The sequence below is a fragment of the Podarcis melisellensis genome (genome assembly GCF_964234715.1).
Source record: "Podarcis melisellensis genome assembly, chromosome: 2".
NCBI lineage: Eukaryota > Metazoa > Chordata > Lepidosauria > Squamata > Lacertidae > Podarcis > Podarcis melisellensis.
The window spans coordinates 20,382,353-20,409,565 of record NC_138529.1 but is presented as its reverse complement, the minus strand read 5'-3'; the positions used below and the strand labels follow the sequence as shown (position 1 = coordinate 20,409,565).

General features: G+C 45.3%; 1 protein-coding gene across 1 annotated transcript in view; it reads right to left on the bottom strand.

Annotated features, from left to right (window-relative positions):
* LMBR1L (limb development membrane protein 1 like) overlaps window positions 1-22,959 on the bottom strand; it is a 48,810-nt gene extending 25,851 nt beyond the window's left edge. The window contains exon 1 of the mRNA XM_081898682.1: window positions 22,486-22,959. Coding sequence (XP_081754808.1) covers window positions 22,486-22,944 — 459 coding nt within the window. The 5' untranslated portion in view covers window positions 22,945-22,959. The remainder of the gene's footprint in view (window positions 1-22,485) is intronic.
* Window positions 22,960-27,213: the final 4,254 nt, after the last annotated feature.

The following is a 27,213-nucleotide window of genomic DNA, read 5'->3' as shown; positions in this document are numbered from 1 at the left end:
TAGGCTCTGTGGTTTAATCACAGCGCCACCCGCGTCCCTCAAATATAGAACAAATATTCATAAATGCACACATATCTAAATATATGAACCATGTGTCTGAAATAGTACGGGAGAGCCATTTTGACTCTTCCAATGACCTCAAATGTTCCTCTGCAGTAAGGGAGGCAAATGGGGAAAGCCTTCCCATTGCCTTTTTGCTTGCAAATCCTATCTTAAGGGTGTATTTGTGTATGAATAGGGTGAGCCTGTGACCTGGACTCAGGAACTAAAGTATTAAGCATCACAAAAGAATGGCCAGGCTGCCCAGGTAAAGCAATCAGTGACCATTATCAGGCATCCTAGCAGGCAGGATTTCTGCTGTGGACCGCCTCCTTCTGTGATGTATGTATGATGTTTCACGGGGGTGGACTTGGGCTACCCGGTGGTCAATTTCAAAAGTCTATCTAGGGGCTTGCACACCATTGTTGTGGGTTCTCCTCCCTCCTGTGTGTGGTGAGTTGGGACCCTGTTGCAGCAGTTCCTTTAATAAAGATCAGGCTTACTAGCCGCTTTGCTTCTCAATATACTCTGGTTGGCCTGTTATTTTTCTCCTACCAATAGGGAACCCACTTAAGGACTCTATACGGGCTCCGGAATACCCCATAAGGGAAAGGGAATTGTAGGGTACAGGCCAGATGTCAAAGCATCTTTCCCCAACCTGGTGCCCTCCAGATGTTTTGGACAACCATTCCCGTCATGCCCGACTATAAAGCACACTGGCTAAGCTCCATCACCAGCCCTCACAACTGCAGATATGCTATATATATATATATATATATATATATATATATATAGGCATAATTGCAAAGACGCAAAGGGAGGGAGAGAAACAGATCCCTTTTTAATGCACGATCGAAAGAGAGATTTAGGGAAAGGGATTAGCAGCTGTTGGTTTAACCCTATCAGAACATTCTTTTCGATTTAGGTCACAGTTGCTGTTTCTAGAGGAGCTAAGCTCTTGCTAACAGCTATTTTTATCTATTTTAGAAAACATATATAGCCTGGTGTGTGAATTCAGCCACCCTTGGTTCATAACCAGCTCCTTTTATTTGGTCTGCAGACCATAAAGATCAAATACTTTGCAGGGCTTTTAAATCCTTCTTTAGAATATTTTATTGGTTTTATAGCAAGATGGCATTGATCGGCTTCCAGAAAACCTGCAGTACTGCTTGCCTACAGCAGTCACATACTAGAAATTTGAGCAGGGACACACTGTCTAATAAATGACTCACTGAATGTCTCACCAAGCTTCTCCATAAGTTAACTGTGAGTGGCTGGAGGTCCGACACTGACATCACTTCTATTTGCACAGCTGTGAAGGGTTATCCAGACAACCACAGCAAAAAGGCAAAGATCAAGGCATGCACAAAAATAGCACCTTTCAAAATGAGTGCACAAGAAATATGCACAAGCAATCGGAAATGGTGAAAGAGAAAATTCTAAAGGTTCATAACCAATGCTTCATGCACTATTAAACACCACCAGGACCGGTCCAAGGCATTTTGACACCTGAGACGAACAGCATTCGAAATTTACCAGGCGTTTGCACCTAGCTATCGGACACTTGCGACCAAGTGAATATGCCCGTGTGTCAGGTTGGTGCCTGATGTCTCCACCATCGGGAGGGTCATGCCTCGGGATCCTTGGATCTCGCCCGCTTTCACAAACTAGCAACATGTCCTTCAGAATTCTATCTGCGATATTTCAGCTGCAAAATCAGAACCAATTTCAGGAACCAAGGGGTGGTATTGGAAAAAAAGACTTTTGAGCTGTCTGGCTCCAAAATGGCAACTGAAATCTTGGTTGAAGGGGGCATTTGGGGCCCAGCTAATACAGTATACAGAGGTATTTTGGTTCTCAAACGCCGAAAACCCGGAAGTAAATGTTCTGGTTTTTGAACGTTTTTCGGAAGCCGAATGTCCGATGCAACTGTCGGCTATTGTTTCTGGGGCACCTGCACCAAACAGAAGCTGCGCCTTGGTTTTCGAACATTCAAACGGACTTCCGGAACAGATTAAGTGTGCCGCTTTTGTTTTTGCTATTTATTTTGCGTTTTTGTTTTTGAGGCTTTTTCAGTACATTTGCTTTTGTGACTGTGGGGAACCCAGTTCAGCTACTGAACGATTGATTCTATGGCTGCGGAAATGCATGAAAGCCCCCCATCCAAACGATAGTCAATGTGCAGGTAAGAAAAAATAGTAATTTTATTTTTATCATCTACAATACTGTCCTATTTATTTATTTTATTATTGTTTTCATTTTATGGATCAATGGTCTCGTTAGATAGTAAAATTCGTGTTAAATTGCTGTTTTAGGGGTTGTTTTGAAAAGTCTGGAATGGATTAATCCATTTTGCATTACTTTCTATGGGTAAGTGTGCCTTGGTTTTGGAACGCTTTGGTTTTGGAACAGACGTCCGGAACGGATTAAGTTTGAGAACCAAGGCACCACTGTATCTGAGTTTCTATCACTGAATCTTGGGAAGAGTCCACATTCCATGCACTAATGTGGCTACGTAAACAAGCCAGGGCTGGCTCTGAAGAGATTACTGTTCTGTACGTTCCACAAACCCTGAAAACACCCCACATTAACCTCTTCCTGCCAGGCTTGGAATGAGCAATAAATCACTATCACAGAGTTGTGCTCTCACAAGTCTAACACATAGAGGTCACATGCAAAGGAAACATTGATGTTTCATCTGGCACATGATGAAGGGCCGGAAGAGGACATTCCGGCTGTGCTGTTCAAATGCACGACAGGTGTGTTTCAAGTGTCATTTTCTCTGAGGCATGCATCTCAAAATCCCATTTCTATAAACACTAAGAACTCCATGATGTGGCAACCAAGAGCTAAAGGTTCCAAATCCATGAGGAGGGGGCACACTGAATCAGCAACAGGGCATTGCACTGCAATGTGATGGATGGCGCATGCATGCATACAAGGAAACAGTGCGCATTAAGAGTGCAGACCATGATCCAAAGAAGCACATGTGTGCATGCAAATAAATAATAATAATAATATTAATTATTATTATTTTATTATTTACACCCCACCCATCTGGCTGGGTTTCCGCAGCCACTCTGGGCAGCTCCCAACAGAATATTAAAAATATGATAAAACATCAAACTTTAAAAACTATCCTAAACAGGGCCCTCAGATGTCTTCTAAAAGTCAGGTAGTTGTTTATTTCCTCTGCTGGGAGGGCGTTCCACAGGGCGGGTGCCACTACCGAGAAGGCCCTCTGCCTGGATCCCTGCAACCTCACTCCTCGCAGGGAGGGAACCGCGAGAAGGCCCTCGGAGCTGGACCTCAGTGTCCGGGCTGAACGATGGGGGTAGAGATGCTCCTTCAGGTATACTGGGCCATGGCTGCTTAGGGCTTTAAAGGTCAGCACTATGGCTTTGAACTGTGCTCAGAAACACACTGGGAGTGTTACTGTTCTTGTACTAGCATGGTAGCAACTAGTTTTTCCTTATGGGGGGGCAGTCCTTCGGGTGCTACACCAGAATGTCCCACCTGACGTTTAGGAGAAGCTTTTAAGAAGAAGTGAAGGGCGTCGAAGAAAGATGAGGAGTCCCTGTTCACGCATGGGACTGTGCCCATAACTCTTCAGCTTCATCCCACTTTGGCCTGTATCAGTTCACCAAAACCCAGAGCAGGGCTGCTTTAAGGCCAATACAGATTCCTAGTCCTGGACCATTTGGTCGTGTGATGTATGTTACCAGAACAAAGACAGGATGTCCTCATCTCCTGGAAAAGGGAGCTTTCCTTTCTCTTTATTCCAAAGAGGAAGTGGGGAGCGGCAGAGAAAAACAGGAAGCATGAACACTGGGACGAAATGCTAAGCAAACCTTCTTTTGTGGTACTTCCCTCAAGGAGCAAAAGTCAAGGATGTTTTCCTCAATGTTCAAAGAGGGCGTAAAACACCACTCAAACAAGGCCCTTGAGCAGAGGTAGCCAAACTGCAGATGATATTGGACTATGACTCCCATCACCCCCAACCACTGACCATGCCAGCTGGGGCTGATGGGAGTTGTAGTACAAATAACTGGAGAGGAGAGTACTGTAATAATAATAATAATAATAATAATAATAATAATAATAATAATAATAATAATAATAATTTATTTATATCCCGCCCTCCCCAGCCGAAGCTGGGCTCAGGGCAGCTAACAACAATCAAAATAATCCAACATTCTAAAAACATTCATTATAAAATTAATTAAAATCAAATTAAAATCAAATTGATGGCAACCATTAAGCAAAATTCTGTGCAGATTGCCAGAGGAGGGGGTCAGGCTGCGCCCTGACCAAAGGCCTGGTGGAACAGCTCTGTCTTGCAGGCCCTGCGGAAGGATGTCAGGAAGAACCATGTCAACCCAAGGCTGATAGTTCCAGAACCTTACCCCTAAATAAGAGAGCTTGAGCTGCAAAGGAGTGCATGTTCACACCCTGCTTTTTAATCCCAAGTTGTCTCCCCAAATTATGACCCACAAAAATACACAATACTGAATTTGCGTCACGCTTCGCAGCAGCGAGAAATTTCAAGGGCAGGGCTGGGTTTGGCCTCTTCTGGAGGGAAGATTACTAGAAACAGATCTATAAAAACATTGCAAAATGCCATAGGAGGTCACTGCCACTTGCCTCCACCTAATAATAATAATTTTATTCTTTATACCCCGCCCATCTGGCTGGCAATAAACCCACTACCTCAAACCAGGTTCCCAGACAGAGTGACCTTGTACCCCTACCAATTGTGGAGCCACATATATACTAATACAGACACAATTCTTTGAGTGCTACTTCTTATGTAGCCAAAATGCGAGGGGGGCACTTCAAGGTTTACAGAAGTACAGTGGTACCTTGGTTCTCAAACAACATGGTTCCCAAACACCAACAACCTGGAAGTGTTCCGGTTTTCAAACGTTTTTTGGAAGCTGAACATCCGATGCGGCTGTCGGCTATTGTTTCCACGGCACCTGCACCAATCAGAAGCTGTGCCTTGGTTTTCAAACATTTCGGAAGTCAAACAGACATCCAGAACGGATTAAGTTTGCCTCTTTTGTTTTTGCTATTATTTTGCGGTTGGTTTTTTTTTTTTTTTGAGGCTTTTTCAGTTAATTTGTTTTTGTGACTGTGTGGAACCCAGTTCAGCTACTGATTGATTGATTGATTGTGTGACTGCGGAAATAGATAAAAGCTCCCCCATCCAAACAACGACTATCATCAGTGCAGGTAAGAAAAAATAATAATTTTTATTTTCATCATCTACGATACTGTCTTCTTTATTTTATAGTGCAGTACATTGATTATTGTTTTCATTTTATGGCTCAATGGTCTTGTTAGATAGTAAAATTCATGTTAAATTGCTGTTTTAGGTGTTGTTTTTAAAAGTCTGGAATGGATTAATCTGTTTTGCATTACTTTCTATGGGAAAGTTTGCCTTGGTTTTGGAACGCTTTGGTTTTGGAACGGACTTCCGGAACAGATTAAGTTTGAGAACCAAGGTTCCACTGTATTAAAAAGTCTTGTGAAAAAGCTGGCAGTGGTGTGTGACAGAAAACATCCCACTGTGTGTGCTGAATAGGCATGGGATACTAATTGTTGTTGGAGTGGGAGTAGGAAAATGGAACGGCATGGATGGAAACCTGAACAGGAGCAATTCCACACTGCAACTTTTTGTTGCAGACCCCACTCACCAACACACACAGCAGCTCTCTGAATGCCTTTGGGAAACCCAACGTCCCATACCAATAAGCCAGCCAACTAAAAGCTATAACCCTCGCAGCAAAACAAAACAAAATAAATTCTCTAGACTTGCATCAGACCCCCGGAGGACCGAAATAATAAAGCACAGAGGGAGCAGCTTCAAAGAATTCAAGTGTGGCAGCTCAGCTTGCTTTGTAGGGTTATAAAGAAGAAAACGTAAAAGCCATGTTTCTAGCCCTCAGTGTTTCAGGAGCTGGGAATCATTTGGACAATGAAAGCTTGGGTGGGGTAGTGTTAGCAGAGACCAGAATGTTGTGTTTAAGAGTTTGGTCTCTCCCGGGGCTTATGCTTTTAAAAGGAAGTGCCAAACAGTCAACTCACACCATAAGGGCATCTTTGAGCTTTGATTATTATTATATTATAAGGGTAGACTGTCCTGCCTGGGAAGTGGCACACCTGAGAGCTATGCAGCAGAACAGGTTGGAGTGGTTTTGTTTAGAATCTTCTAAAAGATGCCCTGAAGTTAACGTTTCCAAAGGCAATACTACTACTACTACTACTACTAATACAGTGGTACCTCAGGTTAAGAACTTAATTCATTCTGGAGGTCCGTTCTTAACCTGAAACTGTTCTTAACCTGAGGTACCACTTTAGCTAATGGGGCCTCTCGCTGCCACTGCGCCTCCAGAGCACGATTTCTGTTCCCATCCTGAAGCAAAGTTCTTAACCTGAGGTACTGTTACTGGGTTAGCGGAGTCTGTAACCTGAAGCGTCTGTAACCCGAGGTACCACTGTAATAATAGTTTATTATTTGAACCCCGCCCATCTGGCTGGGTTTCCCCAGCCACACATCAAAAACTTTCCTAAACAGGGCTGCCTTCAGATGTCTTCTAAATGTCAGGTAGTTGCTTATCTCTTTCGACATCAGATGGGAGGGTGTTCCATGGGGCAGGTGCCACTACCAAGAAGGCCCTCTGCCTGGTTCCCCGTAGCTTTACTTCTCGCAGTGAGGGAACCGCCAGAAGGCCCTCGGTGCTGGACGTCAGTGTCCCGGCTGAACGATGGGGGTGGAGACGCTTCTTCAGGTATACTGGGCCGAGGCCATTCAGGGACTTAAAGGTCAGCACCAACACTCTGAATTGTGCTCGGAAACGTACAGTGGTACCTCAGGTTACATGCGCTTCAGGTTACAGACTCCGCTAACCCAGAAATAGTACCTCGGGTTTCTAATGTTTTAATCCAACACCCCCCCTGAAAAAATTGTATGCAACGTGCTAGCCAATGACTATCGGAAGACTGCTGAAGAGCCTGCCCACAGGGGTAGGGAACCTTTGTGGCTCCCCAAAGCTTCTCAGACTCCAATTCCCATCAGCTCCAGTTGTCACGGCCAACGGTAAAGGATGATGGGAACTGTAGTTGAGAAAAACAAAAATCTGGAGAGCCCCAGATTTCTACTCTTGTGTTTGATGGAGAGGTTGGGAACAAGACACAGACCAGTGTCTAGATAATAAGAGGATCTCTACATTATTAGGGTTGACATATTTCAAAAAATGGAAATCTGGATACAGTTGTTGAACTGTTTTTGAGGTATTTTAAAGGAAATTTGCCAAGAAAACTACATGGGTTGCCATACACCTGGGTTTTCCCAGACATTTTTTTCAGATTTTTGGAAATTTCACCCAGATGCTGTTTCCGAAGGATGAATCGCAGGTGCGTCCGGGAAATTCTGGACGTAGGGAAGCCCTAGTTACATTAACCTATTAGAGGGTTGATTTCCCCGCTGAATTGCTGAGGTGGAGCCGACTCGGAAGGAAGACAAGAAGCACAGAAAACCTGAAAGACTTGATTTGGTAGGGCAACCAAAGGCCAGCCAGCCGGCCAGCCAGCATTGCTTACACACATACACACTGACAAGAGTTCAAGCCAGCCAGGAACCTGCTATGACCTGGAACACTAAACCTTCCAATAAACATGCCTATCAGCATTGACATCTGGCATGAGATTTCTGAACTTCTTTCAGAACCACTGGAGATTATCTTGGCATGCAATTTTTTTTTATTGCTCTGCATATTTGTATGCAGTAAGATGTTCGCTGACGCAAGAACACGCAAGTAATCAGAAGCTGAAAGTTCAGGTTTGGATTTCCACGCTGTCTCTGCTGAAGCAAGGAGTTTGGCTCAGGAGATATGGCCTGTTGATGTGGATAGGTGGAGGGAGCAGTGAAGATAAAAAAAAAAAAAAACCAGGACAACTGTTCAGAATCTGAGTGTGGGAGGGAAAAACAGGTCTTAGCAACCAACTGCCTCTCCCGGTTTCTCAGGTGATACCCAAATACCTGTGCTCTCCCTCAAATGGAGACTATTGCTTCAGATGGTATTTGCACAAAACTAAATGCAGAATTGGGACGCGGGTGGCGCTGTGGTCTAAACCACTGATGGGAAAGTCGGCGGTTTGAATCCCTGCGACAGGGTGAGCTCCCGTTGCTCCGTCCCTGCTCCTGCCAACCTAGCAGTTCAATAGCACGTCAAAGTGCAAGTAGAAAAATAGGTACCGCTCCAGCGGGAAGGTAAATGGCGTTTCCGTGCGCTGCTCTGGTTTCGTCAGAAGCGGCTTAGTCATGGTGGCCACATGACCCAGAAAAACTGTCTGCAGACAAATGTCAGCTCCCTCGGCCAGTAAAGCGAGATCAGCGCCGCAACCCCAGAGTCATTCACAACTGCACTTAACTGTCAGGCGTCCTTTACCTTTTTTAAATGCAGAATTACTCTTTCAGATGCCTGAAAGCTGGAAGGGGGAAATGTGAATGCTTTATAATCGGAGATATTTGGGAAGACCATGCTGGCTCAATTGTTCTTTTGTCTCTGCAAAATGCACCTTGATCATCAGGAAAAAGGTTTATTGTCTTCACAGAAGCACTAAAAAGCAAAATGCACGTGCATGACTCCAGCTCAGCACCCCACATGCATTCCAAGACTATCAGGCATTTTCTAAACCAGCTTGTACAGCAATAATAATAATAATAATAATAATAATAATAATAATAATAATAATTATTATTATTATTATTATTATTATTTATACCCCACCCTCCCCAGCCAAGGCCGGGCTCAGAGCGGCTTACAAGCAATAATAAAAACAAGTTGAATGATTACAACTTAAAAACAAAATTAAAAACTACATTAAAATATTGAAACATTAAAATATTAAAATGTAGCCTCCTCGCAGGAGGAGAAGGAAAAGAAAAAAGAAAGAGAGGGAGGGAATCAAATTGGCTCCAAGCCAAAGGCCAGGCGGAACAACTCTGTCTTACAGGCCCTGTGGAAAGAAATCAGATCCTGCAGGGCCCTGGTCTCATGAGACAGAGCGTTCCACCAGGCAGGAGCCAGAGTTGAAAAGGCCCTGGCTCTGGTTGAAGCCAATCTAACTTCCTTAGACCACTAGGGTGTTGCTATTTATGGACCTTGAGGCTCTCCGTGGGGCATACCGTGGGGCATACGGGGAGAGGCGGTCCCGTAGGTAGAAGAGGCTAGGTAGAAGCTTGCTTTTAACAAGAGAGAGAGAGAGATTGAAATTAAGAGCAGAGATGGTTTAAGATGCCGATGTCTGCAACCCAGAAAACAAATTGTCACCATTAATAAACAGGGTGCCATTGTGGAATTTTAGATTTCACACAGCCCTGTTTTGGGCCTGAGGCACGCAATGACATTACATTTCAAACCATGAAAGCAGCAGGTTACCGGCTTCTCTCAATAAGTAGAGCAGAACACACACCGGTGACTCAAGCAAGGTGCTGTGAGGGTAGAGAATATGAGTGCAAAGAGGCATCGTGAAGAATTCGAAACTAGGAAGAAAAGCTATCAAGGCTGTCCTTGATAGGAATAACAAAGGAATAACACTTTGGCTTTTGAAGCTCTGGATGAATATGGTATTTAACAGGAAGTGAGTTTTCCTGTTATCAGTTCCATTCCCCCGCAAAGACTGCCAAGTTGGGGGATAAAGTGCATAGCCTGCCCATTTGCCCATCCTTCAAGTCGGCCGCCACATCCAACTATTCCGGCAGAAGGACTCCATGTACAGCATTTATTTGGGAGCGGTGGCGGCAGCCAGAGCATCTGCCAAGTCAGCTTTTCTGTGAGCCACAAACTGCTTGTACTCTCAAAAGGCCCATTCCAAAGTGCAAAACCAACTATGCTGGGAATCTCAACACAGGCTATGCCTATCGCACAGATCTCACCACAGAGCATTTACTAATATCAATGAGACCAGGTGCCTGGCATTGATGACTGCAAATGCTGTTCTATTTTGGCTGGGGGAGAAATGTGCTATGCAGCAACAAGCCCACAAAGGTTTACCTCAGAGCGCAGCAAGGCCTGGAGTTCAGTTCCAGATGGCAAAAAGGATAACACAATTCTTTGTGTCAGGGACCAATGCTGTGTGAGTGTCTGCAGGATGGGTAGGCAAACTAAGGCCCGGGGCTGGATCCGACCTAATCGCCTTCTCAATCCGGCCCACGGACAGTCTGGGAATCAGCGTGTGTTTACATGAGTAGAATGTGTGCTTTTATTTAAAATGCATCTCTGGGTTTTTTGTGGGGCATAGGAATTTGTTCTTTTTTTTTCCCCTTTCAAAATATAGTCCAGCCCCCCACAAGGTCTGAGGGACAGCGGACCGGCCTCCTGCTGAAAAAGTTTGCTGACCCCCTGGGTCTGGAGGCAGTGTTAGGAACTGGGATAGAAAAGCTAGGAGCCAAATGGCTTCTGGGACTTGGGTTATGGGCACCAAAACAGAATGTCTAGTTGCACGGTGGCGGGTCAGCAACACTTTTTATTATTTTGAACTAATACGCAATTCACATAAGTGACACATTGTTAATACCACATGTTTAGCAGAAAATGTTAATACATGTTTAATTTGGTGTTTACAATAAAAATATTGGTATCTATTCAGTTTTCAAAACGCTCTATACTTTATTAGTAAACTCCTTGATGTGATTGTCTATCCTCAACATATACTTTGAGGCTTCAAAGCAAATTCAATGGTACCTCGGGTTTACTTAATTTGTTCTGGAGGTCCGTTCTTAACTTGAAACTGTTCTTAACCTGAAGCACCACTTTAGCTAATGGGGCCTCCTGCTGCCTGAGCCCAATTTCTGTTCTTATCCTGAAGCAAAGTTATTAACCCGAGTTACTATTTCTGGGTTAGCAGAGTGTGTAACCTGAAGCGTATGTAACCTGAGGTACCACTGTACATTTCAGTAATCCTTCAGTGTCAGCCACGTGCAAAAAAATGGCACCCAGACTTTCTGAGGTGCTCGCAAATGGAGAATCTTCAGGTGCAAAATGCGCCTGGCGCCCTGCTAATTTCGAACCCTGTCTGGAGGTGGTTGGAGGATGGGTGGCAGCTAATGGATTGAGATTGAGTTCTGACAAGGTAGAAGTATTCTTTCTGGGGGACAGAGGGTGGGCAGTTGTGGGGGACTCCCTGGTCCTGAATGGAGTAACTGCGCCCCATTGTTCCACCCTGTGGAACGCCCTCCCATCAGATGTCAAGGAGATGAGTATAACCTTTAGAAGACATCTGAAGGCAGCCCTGTAGAGGGAAGATTTTTAATGTGTAATGTTTTATTATGTTTTATATATGTTGGAAGCTGCCCTGAGTGGCTGGGGCAGCCTAGTCAGATAGGTGGGGTATAAATAAAATTATCATGTCCCTATTTTCACCGGAGAAATGTTGGAGGGTATGTGAATGGCATAAATGGGCATGGCCTTGGCATACAGTAACTACTGAAAGACACCCCAGGGGTACGTTAACTTGAGCCCTCTAGAGAATGGATCGTTTTTTAGAGCTCTGCTGGGTGAGCAATAGATTGACAATTGGAAGAATGGAGGCCTATGAAACAGGATTATATCAGCTGTAAAATGCTTGGGACACCCTTGAACTGACTGTCCTAAGGCAGAGGTTTCTGGTTTTTGCTTGTTAAAAGGCTTACTGGAATCTGCTGTCAAAATCCATCATTTAAAATCAATGTTGGAGGCTGCCTTGTACAAACACCAAATTCCATGGTCCATTAAAAAAATTACTCTTCGATGTTCTTACAAAAGGTTCCATCTGCTGCTGAATCTGGAAGCTGCTACTGAAAGGATTAATCAGGGCTGTAGGAGAAAAGGCGCACAATTTGTGCTCATCAAAAGGATGGGGGGAAGGTTTCACAATGTTATGTCTCCCCTATTTTTTGGGTTAACCCAGGGGGAGCGGAGCAGAGAAAAGATAGCATTCAACTAACTTTTACTTAGAGTAGACCCATGACAATTAATGTGCCTAACAACAATTTAAATGGGTCTACTCTATGAAATTAGAGCAAATTCCTACCAATAGTACATAAAGTATTCTTTCGGTAGTACAGTCGTACCTCAGAAGTCGAACAGAATCCACTGGGGAAGTCCGTTTGACTTCCGAAATGTATGACTTCCAAAGCAGGGCTTCTGATTGGCTGTAGGAAGCTCCTGCAGCCAATAGGAAGCCGCGGGAGCCCAGTCAGACGTTCGGCTTCCAAAAGAACATTTGAAAACCGGAACACTCACTTCCGGTTTTCAATCATTCGGGAGCCAAAACATTTGACTCCCAAGGCGTTTGGAAGCCGAGGTACGACTATACTTTTATGAACCGACTTTACATTTTACATTAGCTGGAGCCTGCAACTCCATCTATATATCATGACCAGTCACCATTAACTAATCTCTGGACGGACATCCCGCAGGAAATTGTGCACATGTATTCTTGCTTAGGGGGACGCGGGTGGTGCTGTGGGTTAAACCACAGAGCCTAGGACTTGCCAATCAGAAGGTCGGTGGTTCGAATCCCCGCGACGGGGTGAACTCCCATTGCTTGGACCCTGCTCCTGCCAATCTAGTAGTTCAAAAGCACGTCAAAGTGCAAGTAGATAAATAGGTACCACTCCAACAGGAAGGTAAACGGCGTTTCCGTGCGCTGCTCTGGTTTGCCAGAAGTGGCTTAGTCATGCTGGCCACATGACTCGGAAGCTGTACGCCGGCTCCCTCGGCCTACAGAGCGAGATGAGCGCCGCAACCCCAGAGTCGGTCATGACTGGACCTAATGGTCAAGTGTCCCTTTACCTATTCTTGCTTAACAACCGCTATAAAACTAAAGTTGTTTTTATCCCTGGGAACCATTTCCAAAGGGGGCAACTGCATTGGTCATTTTAGCTGTAACACAGACCACCAAGAGCCTTGTGGCACCTCAAAGATTTTACTCACACTTACTATGCATCAGTTTTCACAGACTTGAGTACATTGCACCAGTGCAGGCTTTGGGCAACACACAGAAAGGGGCCAAAAAGTTGTCTTTGCTTTTCAGATAGTGTCCTTGAAGCAAGGGCAGCCAACATGGGAGTCTCTAGATCAGACATAGGCAAACTCCGGCCCTCCCGATGTTTGGGACCACAATTCCCATCATCCCTAGCTAACAGGACCAATGGTCAGGGATGATGGGAATTGTAGTCCCAAACATCTGGAGGTCCGGAGTTTGCTTATGCTGGCTTTAGATCCTGCTGCACTACAACTCCCATCATTCCTGGCTGTAGGAACATGCTAGGCTGGAACTGATAGGAACTGAAATCCAAAACATCTAGAGAGCACCAGGTTGGCTACCCCACTGTTGAGACTATGGGCTGGCTCATTGATGTATATGAGAATGGAGGAGCAATGTTGCACAGCAAATTTCTTTCATTGTATACAGTGGTACCTCGGGTTACATACGCTTCAGCTTACATACCCCGCTAACCCAGAAATAGTACCTCGGGTTAAGAACTTTGCTTCAGGATGAGAACAGAAATTGTGCGGCGGCAGCGGGAGGCCCCATTAGCTAAAGTGGTGCTTCAGGTTAAGTACAGTTTCAGGTTAAGAATGAACTCCGGAACTAATTAAGTACTTAACCCGAGGTACCACTGTATAAGCTAGGCGCCAAATGCCCCCTTGAAACAAGGTTGCAGTCGCCAAAACGGACTGTCTAGTTGCCAAAACGGACTGTCTAGTTGCCATTTGGGGGCAAGACACCCCTAAAGACTTATTTTTCAAATGATGGTCTGACTGTGATCAATTCTCAGTCAAACATCTGGCTAGTTCAGATGACAACCTTGAGCTAGGTTAAGAGCTCTGAGAACATAAAGAAGAAAAGTCACTTGATCCAGGGACAGTCCACATATATACTGGCCTATTCCAACCTCTTTTTCTTAACGGGGACTGCTCCTGCTCTGGCTGTACACAAACAGAGCAATTTGGTTCCAGAAATTCATTCCAGTTGTGCAGATAACATGTAAGTGACAGAATTCTACAGCATGGGGTATTAGCATGTGAAAACAGTCCAGAACCAATAATCCCCAGGCATGCACCTCCAAATGGCAGAGACATCAAACGCCATCTTGGTGCCCAGGCATCTTCACTTGGTCCCAAGTGGTCAAAAGCCAGGTGCAAAATGCGCCTGGCTAATTTCTGAGAACATGAGACGGCAGCAATGCAGGAATAAATCCTTACGACAAAGACACATCGTATAACGTTTTCAGGTAAGCAGTTCTGCCTGGAAATAAATTCTGAAAGCATGCCTGCAGCAGCCGATGAAACACAACCACTAAACCTAAGCTGGCTCAAAGATTACTACAGTATTTGGATGGCTCAAGGGGATGAATTATGCATGCCTCTCATGTTTGAATGTTTGCTGGATCTTTAGAAGTGCAAAGAGTAGCATTATGGCACACAAGCAAACATGGGGATGCAACCAACCTACAGTTCAACACACACCCCATATCTGATCTCCTGTCGAAGCCTATTCTTACTCCTCAGTTTTAAAAATGACATAAATTAAATGGAGATTGGTCTATCGCCTCCAACTAGACAGGAATGGCTAGCTGGATAGAAGCTCCGGGTTCAGAATAAGTATGCCATTGAACGTCAGTTACCTTAAAGGACCAGTGAGCTACAGCGCTGATGCCCTGCTTCTGAGCTTCTCAGATGCATGTGGTCACTTCTTTGAACAGACTATACAGTGGTACCTCGAGTTACAGATGCTTCGGGTTACAGACTCCACAAACCCAGAAATAGTACCTCGGGTTAAGAACTTTGCTGCAGGACGAGAACAGAAATCGTGCGGCGGCGGCAGGAGGCCCCATTAGCTAAAGTGGTACCTCAGGTTAAGAACAGTTTCAGGTTAAGAACAGACCTCCAGAACGAATTAAGTTCTTAACCCGAGGTACCACTGTAGAGATGCAGGACAATGTGTTTGGCCTGATTCAGGAGAACTCTTCTTATGTTTTCAACATGGTGCCCTTCATATGCTCAGTGCTAAAAACTCATTACAGTAGTACCTCAGGTTACATACGCTTCAGGTTACATACGCTTCGGGTTACCGACTCCACTAACCCAGAAATAGTACCTCGGGTTAAGAACTTTGCTTCAGGGTGAGAACAGAAATCGTGCGGTGGCGGCACAGCAGGAGGCCCCATTAGCTAAAGTGGTGCTTCAGGTTAAGAACAGTTTCAGGTTAAGAACAGACCTCTGGAACGAATTAAGTATGTAACCAGAGGTACCACTGTATGTGGCAAGCACCAAATGGCTCCTTAAACCAGGGCTGCAGTTCCCAAATCAGAATGCCTAGTTGCCATTTTGGAGCCAGCATTTTGGAGCCAGATGACTCAAAAGTCCTCCCCACCCCATACGACTATTTGGTTCCTGGAATTCATTCATATTGTGCAGATGTAATATAACAGAGCTAAAGCATAAGGTTCGAGATTGGTTACATTATCGTCAGATAAACGAGACATTTAAGCAAGACAGGAAACTAGGTTTTCAGAAGGAGAGGTCGAAGTTAGAAACAGAATTGTTAGAACCCAATACTAAGAATCTATCTAGAATGTATAATTTGCTGCTGAAATGGAATACACAGGATGAAACGGTGAAATCAGCTATGATTAAATGGGCACAGGACATTGGTCATGATATTATGTTTGCTGACTGGGAACAGTTATGGACCACCGGTATTAAGTTTACGGCATGTAGTGCCTTGAAAGAGAACATAATGAAAATGATTTACAGGAGGTACATGACCCCAGTCAAGCTTGCAAAGATCTATCATCTGCCCAATAATAACTGCTGGAAATGTAAGGAATCTGAAGGAATTTTTTACCACCTTTGGTGGACCTGCCCAAAGATTAAGGCCTACTGGGAAATGATCTATAATGAAATTAAGAAAGTCCTTAAGTGGACATTCGTAAAGAAACCGGAGGCTTTTCTCTTGGGCATGGTCGGCCAACTGGTACCAAAAAAGGATAGGACATTTTTTATGTATGCAACTACAGCAGCAAGAATCCTGTTGGCAAAGTATTGGAAGATGCAAGAACTACCTACTCTAGAAGAATGGCAGACGAAGGTGACGGAATATATGGGACTGGCAGAGATGACCGGCAGAATCCGCGACCAGAGGAAAGAGACAGTGGAGGAGGACTGGGGAAAATTTAAAGTATATCTTAAAAACTGTTGTAAAACTCTGGATTGATAAGATGTTAAGGGGTAAGAAACAGAGAATTACAGCTGCAAATGTTAATCTTAAGAAAATTCAAAAGAGAGTTAATTAGAAAAATTGATTTAAGGGTTGCTAAAAAATGGGAAAAAAAGGATGCGGCAAAAGGGAGGTATGGGGAAGTCAATTTTATTTGTATGTTTTTGTTTGTTGAGATATATGTGTTTTCTTTTGTTGGTGTTTGTTGTATGTTATATGTTTTGAAAATCATTAAAAATTATTATAAAAAAAAAACAGATGTAATATAACAGGTAGAGTTCTGCAGGATACCGGTATGTTGCTAGTGAGTGAAAACAGTCTAGATTCAATGATTCGCAGGCCTGCACCTCCAGCTGGTGGAGAAGTCAGGAGCCACCCTGGCCCCCAGGCATCTTCACTTGGTCGCAAGCGTTCAATAGCCAGGTACAAAATCTGCCTGTCGCCTAGCAAAGTTCGAACACTGATGTTGCTCAACTACAATTCCCATCAGATCCAGTTGGCATAAGTCAGTGGTCAGGAATTATGGGAGTTGTAATCCAGCAAGAAAGGAAAGGGAATTATGTTGCCTAACCCTGGACTAAATTCCTTGGGCATGATTGTCAACACATCCCAGTGGCTCCTCCCAATTGAAAACACACACGTTTAAAGGTCGTGTCTTCTGCCAACACGGCCCTCTAGAGCAGGGGTCAACAAACCTTTTCAGCAGGGGGCCGGTCGGCCGTCCCTCAGACCTTGGGGGGGGGGACTATATTTTGGGGAAAAATAAAAATGAACAAATTCCTATGCCCCACAAATAACCCAGAGATGCATTTTAAATAAAAGCACACATTCTACTCATGTCAAAACACCAGGCAGGCCTCACAAATAACCCAGAGATGCATTTAAAATGAAAGGACACATTCTGATTCCTGTAAGAACATGCTAATTCCTGGACAGTCAGATTAAGAAGGCGATTGGGCCAGATCCGGCCCCCGGACCTTAGTTTGCCTACCCATGTTCTAGAGCTATACACTCGTATTACGCAACTCCCCAGTATTATCCAGGCTAAGCAGATTACTGAAGCCGTTACAGAACTCCAAATCCTTGCTAACACTCCAGAGTCCGCAGATGGGACTTCGGACTAACCTTTAGCACACAAAGCCACGTTGGGAAGCTGAACTCACTGCACCAGAGAGGGAGGGATGCCAGGAATCTCTCGGCTTGCCAACCTCCTCATATCATGCATAAGCTGCATGCGGAGCTGTCTCTGGGCAGAGACAGGGCCACAAATAGAGATGCAACTCTTGCTAATGCTGCCATCCAGAAAAAACAACAACATCCCACCCAGCACTCGGAAACTGAGCTGCTTGTGCACCAGGTGCCAAAATGGAACTCTTAGCAAGCATTCCAGAAGCTTCACCTCAGACGTTCCTGTGTGACACAGCAGAGTCTTGACTTAAATCTGGGAAGGGCGGGGGACAAAGAGAGAGAAAGGCCATTACCTTAAAAACCATTGTAAACAGTGAAAATCGTCCGTAGGATATGAATAACACTTGCAGTTTAATGGTGAATTTTGGATATAATGGAGTTGTATACGATTTGGATTATAGTGGAACCTCAGTCCTCGAACAAAATCCGTTCGGTAAGCCCATTTGTCTTCTGAAATGTTCAGAAACTGAGGCGCAGCTTCCCGTTGGTTGCAAGAGCTTCTTGCACTTGGCAGAAGCAGCATCACGCATTTGGGTTCCAAAATACATTTGAAACAGGAAGCATTTACTTCCAGGTTTTCAGCGTTCAGGAACCGAGGTTCCACTGTATTATAAAAGATGCAAGAGGAAAGGATTACCGTATTTTTCGCCCTATAGGGCGCACCGGCCCATAGGGCACACCTAGGTTTTTTTTGGGGGGGGGGATAAAGAAAAAAAATTATCCCCCACCCCCACCCACAGGGCTGCTGTCCGCAAGCCTTGGAAACCCAGCAGGAAATCCCACCGGGCTCCCAAGGCTTGCGGACATCTGCCTGAAGCCCAGGGTGTGCTGCGGAGTGCATCCCGGGCTTCGGGCTGCAGTCCGTAAGCCTTGGGAGCTCGGCGGGAACTCCCGCCAGGCTCCCAGGGCTTGCAGATAGCTTCCTGAAGCCTGAAGAGCGAGAGGGGTCGGTGCGCACCAACCCCTCTCGCTCTCCAGGCTTCAGCGAAAGCCTGCATTCGCCCCATAGGACGTACATACATTTCCCCTTCATTTTTTGAGGGGAAAAGTGCGTACTATAGGGCGAAAAATACGGTAATAATAGGACCCAAAAGGGGAGAAGGGAAGTCCGGGAGATTCTTTGGATTCTTGTCTTTATGTTGTATGTTTGTGATTGTAAAAATTTTAATTTGAAAACCAAATAAATAATTGAGAGAGAGAGAGAGAAAGTCCAGGAGAGTTTCTAATGGAGGTCTAGCACAGGCTACTCCCCCATGGTGAAAGCAGCATAGCTTTAGGGAAAGTTCTGCTCATTATAGAGCTAGAAAAGATTCAGGAAAGGGGAATCCACAAGCTGAAGGGGTTGGTGCAAGTCTCCCATGAGGAAGGCTTGCAAGACTGGCAGCTTCCAAGTAAAGCGGGAAAGGCATGATAAGAGGTGTGTTTCATGACTCTGGAGGGAAGACATCAAGTTTGCTACAATTTAAAAGAGAATTGCATAAAAATGCTTTACAGGTGGCATTTGACGCCGGTTAAGTTAGCTAAAATATTTAGATCCAGGACAAGCGTACGTTAGAAATGCAGGGAGGCTGAAGGCACATGGATTCACATGTGGTGGAACTGTAAAAAGATTAGACAGTTTGGGCAAATGATTTACAACAAGCTTAAGAAAATTTTTACATGCTCTTTCCCGAAAAATCCCTGAAGCCTTCCTGCTAGGAATTATGGGTCATGAAATTCCAAAAAAGTTCAGGAGAATCTTTATGTAAGCCACTGTAGCAGCCAGAATTTTAATTGCAAAAGACGGGGAAGGATAGGATATACCATCTAAACTAGATTGGCAAAACCAATTAAGGGAATACGCTGAACTGGTGAGACTATCAGGTTAAGAGGTGCTGCAGATGAAAAAATTATCAGAGAATGGGACATATACAGAGTTTATGTAAAAGAACACTGTCAAATTACTAATCCATTGGCAGATTTTCTACATCTGTATCTTGCCCTTCTTTCTGGACACTGAGAGTAGTGTGCATGGCGTTCCCAAATGGTCTTTCATTCATATCCTGATCTTCTGAACTTCAGAAATACACCAAGACAACAAACACTCATTCGAATGTACAGCTCACAGAAAAGAGAAAGCTCCTGAAAGCAAGTGTCAGTATGGCTGAGAACAGTTCTGAACACCTTTGAGGCTTGTTTGACTAAGCAACTTTTGCCTCCCAAACATACAACTTAACAGCAAAACAGGGACACGTATGCCAGTCCTTCACAGACACAGATAGCCATCTGCATGCATTTCTTAGAGGTTGGCATCCTGGCCAGGTTGCACCCTAGAGTTTCTCCCACACACCTTTAAAATGGCATCTGAATTGGGACATTATGTAAAGGACAGTTTCTCCTCTCTCTTCCTCCTTCCTCCCCTGTTAGGAAACACTCTAAGGAGGTCACACAGGATGTGGAAGAAGACAGGAATCAGGAGGGGAAGCAGGGAGACACAAAAACATGACTCCCAATTCTGTTTGTAAAAGGTACAGTGAGAAGTACTCAGCCTGCGATCTGGAAATGCCAACTTTCTTTGCACAAAGGCCAAGCCACCAGTTCACCAAAGGACAACACAGGCAAGAGGTTTGCTGTCACATACTCTATTGTGAAGCAAGCCACGATTATTCCAATTTCCAGAAAAGCTTGAAGGTGGGACTAAGATGCCTCAAGGTTACCCAGTCAGAGAAGATGCTGTTTGAACATGGAGGCACAAGCAGTTAATATAATTTTGAAGCCTCAAGCCCAGAGATGGGGAAACAGCAGCCTTTCATTTTATGGAACTACAGCTCCCATCATCGCTGGCTAGGGCTGATTGGAATGGGAAGAGTTTCCTTATTCCTGCACTAGACCACCTGCTGTATCATCAAGGGCAAATCAAATGCGCGCACACATTAATCCTCCAGAAATGAACACAAACATGCAACCTTTTGCTTCCATGAACCAGCTTGGAATAAGTATTTGAACATTACAGACGGTCTGGCCTGCCCAGCCCTGACACAGCCAGCCCATGACACCAGACTTCTTGGTCAGGAAGACCCACAGCCATGAATGCGTCTTATTTCAGCTATCTAGGCACACACATACACCCCACAACTCACCCTTGCCAAACATGCTGCTGGAGAATGCAAAACAAAAGCAGTCAGCAGCTTAGACCAGGGGTCAGCAAACGTTTACAGCAGGGGGCCGGTCCACTGTCCCTCAGACCTTGTGGGGGGCCAGACTATATTTTGAAAAAAATAATGAACTAATTCCTATGCCCCACAAATAACCCAGAGATGCATGTTAAATAAAAGTACACATTCTACTCATGTAAAAACACCAGGTGGTCCCACAAATAACCCAGTGATGCATTTTAAATAAAAGGACACATTCTACTCATTTTAAAACACGCTGATTCCTGGACTGTCTGTGGGCAGGATTTAGAAGGTGATTGGGCCGGATTCGGCCCCCGGGGCCGTAGTTTGCCTACCCATGAGCTAGACTCTAGGCTTCTCAAAGCAGAGTCCAGCCTGCTTTTGCTGACCAGAAAAGCACAGTGTACACCAATGGTTCTAGAGAAATACTATATGGGATCTGGGCAAGAAGACTAGGGCTCCAATATTCACTGGGTTGTGAAGCTTGCTGGGTTGCCTTGGTCAGGTCAGGTCAGTATTTAATGATTAGCTGTTGTTATAATTATATCCCATCTTTCCTCCAAGCAGCAAAAGGTGGTATACAATGCATCTCCCCCTCTCCTTTTTCCCAGTAGTGATGTATGGAAGTGAGAGCTGGACCATAAAGAAGGCTGATCGCTGAAGAATTGATGCTTTTGAATTATGGTGCTGGAGGAGACTCTTGAGAGTCCCATGGACTGCAAGAAGATCAAACCTAGCCATTCTTAAGGAAATCAGCCCTGAGTGCTCCCTGGAAGGACAGATCGTGAAGCTGAGGCTCCAATACTCTGGCCACCTCATGAGAAGAGAAGACTCCCTGGAAAAGACCCTGATGTTGGGGAAGATGGAGGGCACAAGGAGAAGGGGACAACAGAGGATGAGATGGTTGGACAGTGTTCTCGAAGCTACCAGCATGAGTTTGACCAAACTGCGGGAGGCAGTGGAAGACAGGAGTGCCTGATGTTCTCTGGTCCATGGGGTCATGAAGAGTCGGACACGACTAAACAACAACAACTATAAATGGGGGGGCACACACAAATAAGTCACTCAAATAAAAAGAACTTTGTGCAATGACATTAATTTTGTCTTTTAATTACTGCATAATTACAAATTAAGTCATTGCGAAGTTAAGAACTCCACGAGAAACAGAGATAAAAACAAACGGGGGAAAAGAAGATTCCGGTTGTCTCAGCCGCCGTAAATAAGTTGACTCACTGCTTATTCTCTAAGCGAGCAAAACTCTGCAAGTGACATGCCTGACCTCAATTTCTCAACCCGCCTTCTCAACTACCAGGTTATGACAAACAATCCTCTGTGTTGGAGAGACGTTTCACCGCAGAGGAGGCCTGACGGGACTTGTTGCTCTCTCCTACCTGAAAATCGTGGGCTTTTCCGCCTTGCCAGCCAATGCCCCCTTCACAGCTTCTGTGTCAGGCAGCCTACGGTACCATCCCAACCGGGTCTACAAGGGAAGTAAGCGCTGCTGACCCCCCACCCCCACCCCACAGGTCTAGGCTTCCCATATTTCAAAGGCTGAAAAAGTTGTCGAGCTATTTATTTACGATAAAGTTCTAGCTATGTTAAGCGGAAATCGGCACCGCCGACGTCGGTGGCCATGCGTCCGGATTTCCCCGGACACGTAGTGTGTCTCCGGGAAATTCCGTCCGCGCGACCACCCGAGAACATGGGGTCGGGGGGTGCAGGCTGGAGGGGGGGGCAAGTCGCTTCCTCTTCTGTGACCCAAAGCCAACTCCCCCCCCCCGCCTTTGCCGTCCCGGTAACATCCCCGCACCGCCGGCCGTCTACTCACGAGGCACTCCCGGACCCGCTCGTGGAAGAGCTGCTCCCGCGTCGACAGCACATCGCCTTCCGCGGAGTCCATGCTCTGGTCAGCATGGCTGAAGGCGAGAAGGGCTGGCTCGGGAGCCGGGGGAAGCAGCGCGCGGGAATCCCAGAGGCGCCCCAGGGCGGGAGCCACAATGGAGAAGGGAGAGTGCTCTGTCCGCTTTCCTCCTCCTCCTCCGACTTCGCAGGCGCCTCTTATTTGGGGGGTGGGGGGGTCCCTTTCGACGTCACAATGGCGCGGCGACGTCACAATGTAGCCTCGGCCGCAGCCCGCGGAGCTCCGCGTTCCATTCTTAAAGAGACACGGCCCCCCACCCGCCAGCCAACGACGCCACTCTCGCAGCAAAGGAAAGAGGCAGTCTGACGACGCCAGCTCCCCTTCGACGGAAACGCGCCGATTGGCTGGAGAAGGGCTCGTTTTCATTGGCTGCCTCCGCAGGCAGCGGCTCAACCTGGTAGGCCGAGCGGAGCGTCCATTATTCCGCAGGTAGCCACGCCCACCCCCGCCTGTGAGCGCTGCAACCTCCAGAGTCGTCCGCGACTGGACCTAAAGGTCAGGGGTCCCTTTGCCTTTACATTTATTTCTTCCTTTCTCTGCCCCGGTGCGGCACCCTCGTTGAGATAGGGGGCTCTTTTGAAGTTCGAGGGAAAGTTTCTAGAAGATCCTGGACCCTGAGGTTCATCTGTGGGAAATAATTGCATACAGCTGAAAACGCTGGCAGCATTAAGATAGTTTCAACAGTGTAAACAAGTTTTGATGGATGCAATAATGGTATAGTTTTTGTAAAATGTGCTGGGATTTATGATACGTGAAATGAACCATGGAAGGAGAAGAAGGGAAGTCATTGATATCTTAAGGATGTAAAATGAGTATTTTAAAATAGAAAAATTAATAAAAATTATATATATATATATATAAAGGATCATCTAGTCCAAACTAGATGCAGGAATATGTAGCTGTCCCATATGGGGATTGAACCTGCAACCTTTGGTGTTATCAGCACCGTGCTGTACCCAAAATCTGCTGGGAGCTCAGACTGCTGCAGCTGCTAGATTTAATCTGGAGCATTTAGTCCATCTGCTAAAGATCTGGGTCAGTTCGCTCGATAAAGTTTATTTGTGCTCTCTGGAGCTGTTGAACTGCTGGTTGGAAAAGCACTAAATGTTATCCCATGCAGCTCGCACAGTTCTGTTCTCAGTGTGACTCTCCCTGTCCGAGAACTAGAGTAACAAGACACAGTTTGGTGCACACACACAACAACAACAACAACAACATCTGGCAGGGTTTCCCCAGCCTCTGAGTGGCTCTCAACAGAATACAGTATTAAAAACACAATAAAACATAAAACATTAAAAACTTCCCTAAACTGAGCTGCCTTCAGATGTCTTCTAAAAGTCAGACAGTTGTTAATTTCCTTGACATCGGAGGGCGTTCCACAGGGCGGGTGCCACTACCGAGAAGGCCCTTTGCCTGATACCCTGTAACCTCGCTTCTCACAGTGAAGGAACCACCAGAAGGCCCTCGGAGCTGGACCTCAGTGTCCGGGCTGAACGATGGGGGTGGAGATGCACGCACCCCACACATGTTTACACATACACATGCACAAACACACAACATTAACACGCACACCCTTCCATACGTTTGTTCTTAAAGGGCATAAAACGTCCAACATAACTTAGACTCACAGAATTGTAGAGTTGGAAGATACCTTGAGAGTCATCTAGTCCAACCCCTTTGTTGACAATGGAAGAGTGCGCCATTGGGAGGGAAGTCAAACCATTGGAGAGTTACAGCACCTGTTGTGGCTATAGAGACTGGTACCAGAGAGACATGTTTGTTTTCTTGCTGGTTGGTGTAGATGCTAGGACAATGTCCTACTTGGGGCACAGCCCTCCCACTGAAAATGTCAAGCATTATATGGATCTGGCAAAAATGACGCAGAACATTAGACAGCAAAAAGGTTCAAGGTTTATCGACAATTGGTCTAAATTCATAACATATATGGAAACAAATTCTAGAGATATAAAAATCACAGTAGGTTTAATATAACCCTTACGATGTGTTTACACTAAAAAATGAAAAACTGCAGAATGGATTTAAAATTCACATAACCCAAAACCGAGATGGAGGGAAGTCAAACGTTATTTATTGTTAATTAATGTTTGTTTTTTGGTTGGTTTAGGTGTTTTGATTTGGTTGATGTTTTCTTTTCTTTTTCTTTTTTGGTATGTGTTGGCTATTTTTCTTTTTCTTTCTTTGCTGTTGTTTGGTTATAGAAAACGAATAAAAAGAAGTTGAAGAAGAAAATGTCAAGCATTATTATTTTTTTAATCTGAAAATCTCAAAACCGCAATATAAAGATTGAAATATTTGAAGTGGGATCATGCACAATTGTGATTATGCAATAAAAGGCACCTGGAAGTGCCATTAAACTATCAACACCTCTCTATGGTGCGTTTCACAGTGTGGACAGCTGGGTGTAGCATATTGCCATGTGGTAACAAGAGTGAGGAGTCATCACAGGGGCCTCTTTCACTTGCCTTGCGTTCTCCCACCAGTCAGTTGTAAACATTGGGTTGATAGTGTTGCAGGAATTTATGTATAGGTTGGGGGGTGGGTTGCCCCTCCAGCAGATGTCATGCATATGCAGCCCACTACCAAAATCAGCACAATCACTTTTGTGACTTTGGTGATTTGTCCCCACAAAACACTTCATCACAGTTTCTTCCTGTCTGTTCAAAGGGCCTCTTTGCTGCACGATACCAAATGTAAGAATTCACTGATAAATGTATCTGTGTACTGGCTCACAGGGAAAACTTCAGAAATTCATATAGACATGTGAGCTCAGCTACTGAGCAGCCCCTCTGCCTGAGTGATAATCCCTGGCATCCTGATACCTGAGTGCCAGACAGGTAGCCATTCCGGAAATAACAAACCCATCTGAAGACAAAAGGTTGTGATTAACTTGCCTGGGAAATAAGGAAATGTAAATATCTCTTTTGTTACACTTGATGGGTGTTTGGTGGAGGGCAAGGAGAACCATGGGGCAGGGTCCAGGATGCTCAGATTACTGCCACCAGACCTCATAATGTAACCGTGATGTAGTTTGGGGGGGTGTAACATGGGGATTAGCAGCTAATAAAAGTTTGGGGGCTCTTTTGTTCGGAGCTTCCATCTTGTTCCACCTTGTGGCAGGTGGGAGTCCTGTCTCGACAGTCTTCAATAAAGACCAAGCCTACTGGCTGCTGTTTTGCTCTAGTATTCCTGGCTGGTGTCCTTGTTTTTTGTCCAAGGGAGCCCTCAGATATCTCCGTTCACAATAGGCAATGAGGAAGAGAAGAGCCTCCTAAGGGGCTCTTGCTCAGCCCCCCTCCAAAAAACCTGGACCCAACAGTGGATGAGACAAACATTGCCTTATGTCTCTCTGCACAGAGTAATTGAGGCACCTGACTCACTGCCATGCGCTTAGCCTGAGACGCCACACCATATAATCAAGACCACTAAATAAGGGTTTGCATCACAATTAAGATTCTGTGCTTTATTACACTGTCGAGGGTTCACTGCCCAGCATGACCTATAAAAACATGCAGCATCCCGGTTTATTGTTCTCATGACAGCTACTCATTGTGACCAATTTCCCAATTTTACTATGCATTAAGTTCAGGCCTGCTCCCATGCTCACCCCGGAAATAACCATATGCTTATAGCGCCATCTAGAGGCCTTGCAAGAATTAGAAAAACAACCAGGGAGGTTATCTTCTGAGAAGGTGCATGACATGGTATCCCTCTCAAAAGACATCTATGCCACATTGGCACCATCTATTTGAAGCAAAACGGTACCACTCTAAACAGTCACGGCACACAAATGCCCAAGAATTATGAGAGCTGTAGTTTGTTAAGAATGCTGAGCATTGTTATGGAGGCCCATATTGACCTCACAAAGCTACAATTCTCAGAATGGCTTAACAATACCTCTTCATGGGGAAAGATAGGAATTGAGTGCTTGTGTGCTCATGTCCTGCTTTCGGCAAGTTTTTCTTCTTCTGTTCTTCTGTTCATTAAGTTCCATACCTCTCCCAGAGCTGGCTTGTAGGTCCTTTAAAGGTAATTAATCCAGAATGCGGCAGCTAGACTGGTGAGTGGGAATGGCCGCCGAGACCATATTACACCGGTCCTGAAAGACCTATATTGGCTCCCAGTACGTTTCTGAGCACAATTCAAAGTGTTGGTGCTGACCTTTAAATCCCTAAGCATTCTCGGTCCAGTATACCTGAAGGAGCGTCTCCACCCCCATCGTTCTGCTCGGACACTGAGGTCCAGCTCCGAAGGGCCTTCTGGCGGTTCCCTCCCTGCGAGAGGCCAAGTTACAGGGAACCAGGCAGAGGGCCTTCTTGGTAGTGGTGCCCGCCCTGTGGAACGCCTTCCCGTCAGATGTCAAGGAAATAAACAACTGACTTCTAGAAGATGTCTGAAGGCAGCCCTGTTTAGGGAAGTTTTAATGTTTGATGCTATATTGTGTTTTTAATATTCTGTTGGGAGCTGCCAGAGTGGCCAGATGTGCTGGGTAGATATATTAATTATTATTATATCATTATTATTTATCCCTTCCAGTGCCAGCTCTCCTGCATAGGCAAACACACATCTTCCTCAATCTCTTTCAACATCTTTGTGTGTCCAACAGGCTTCCAGTCT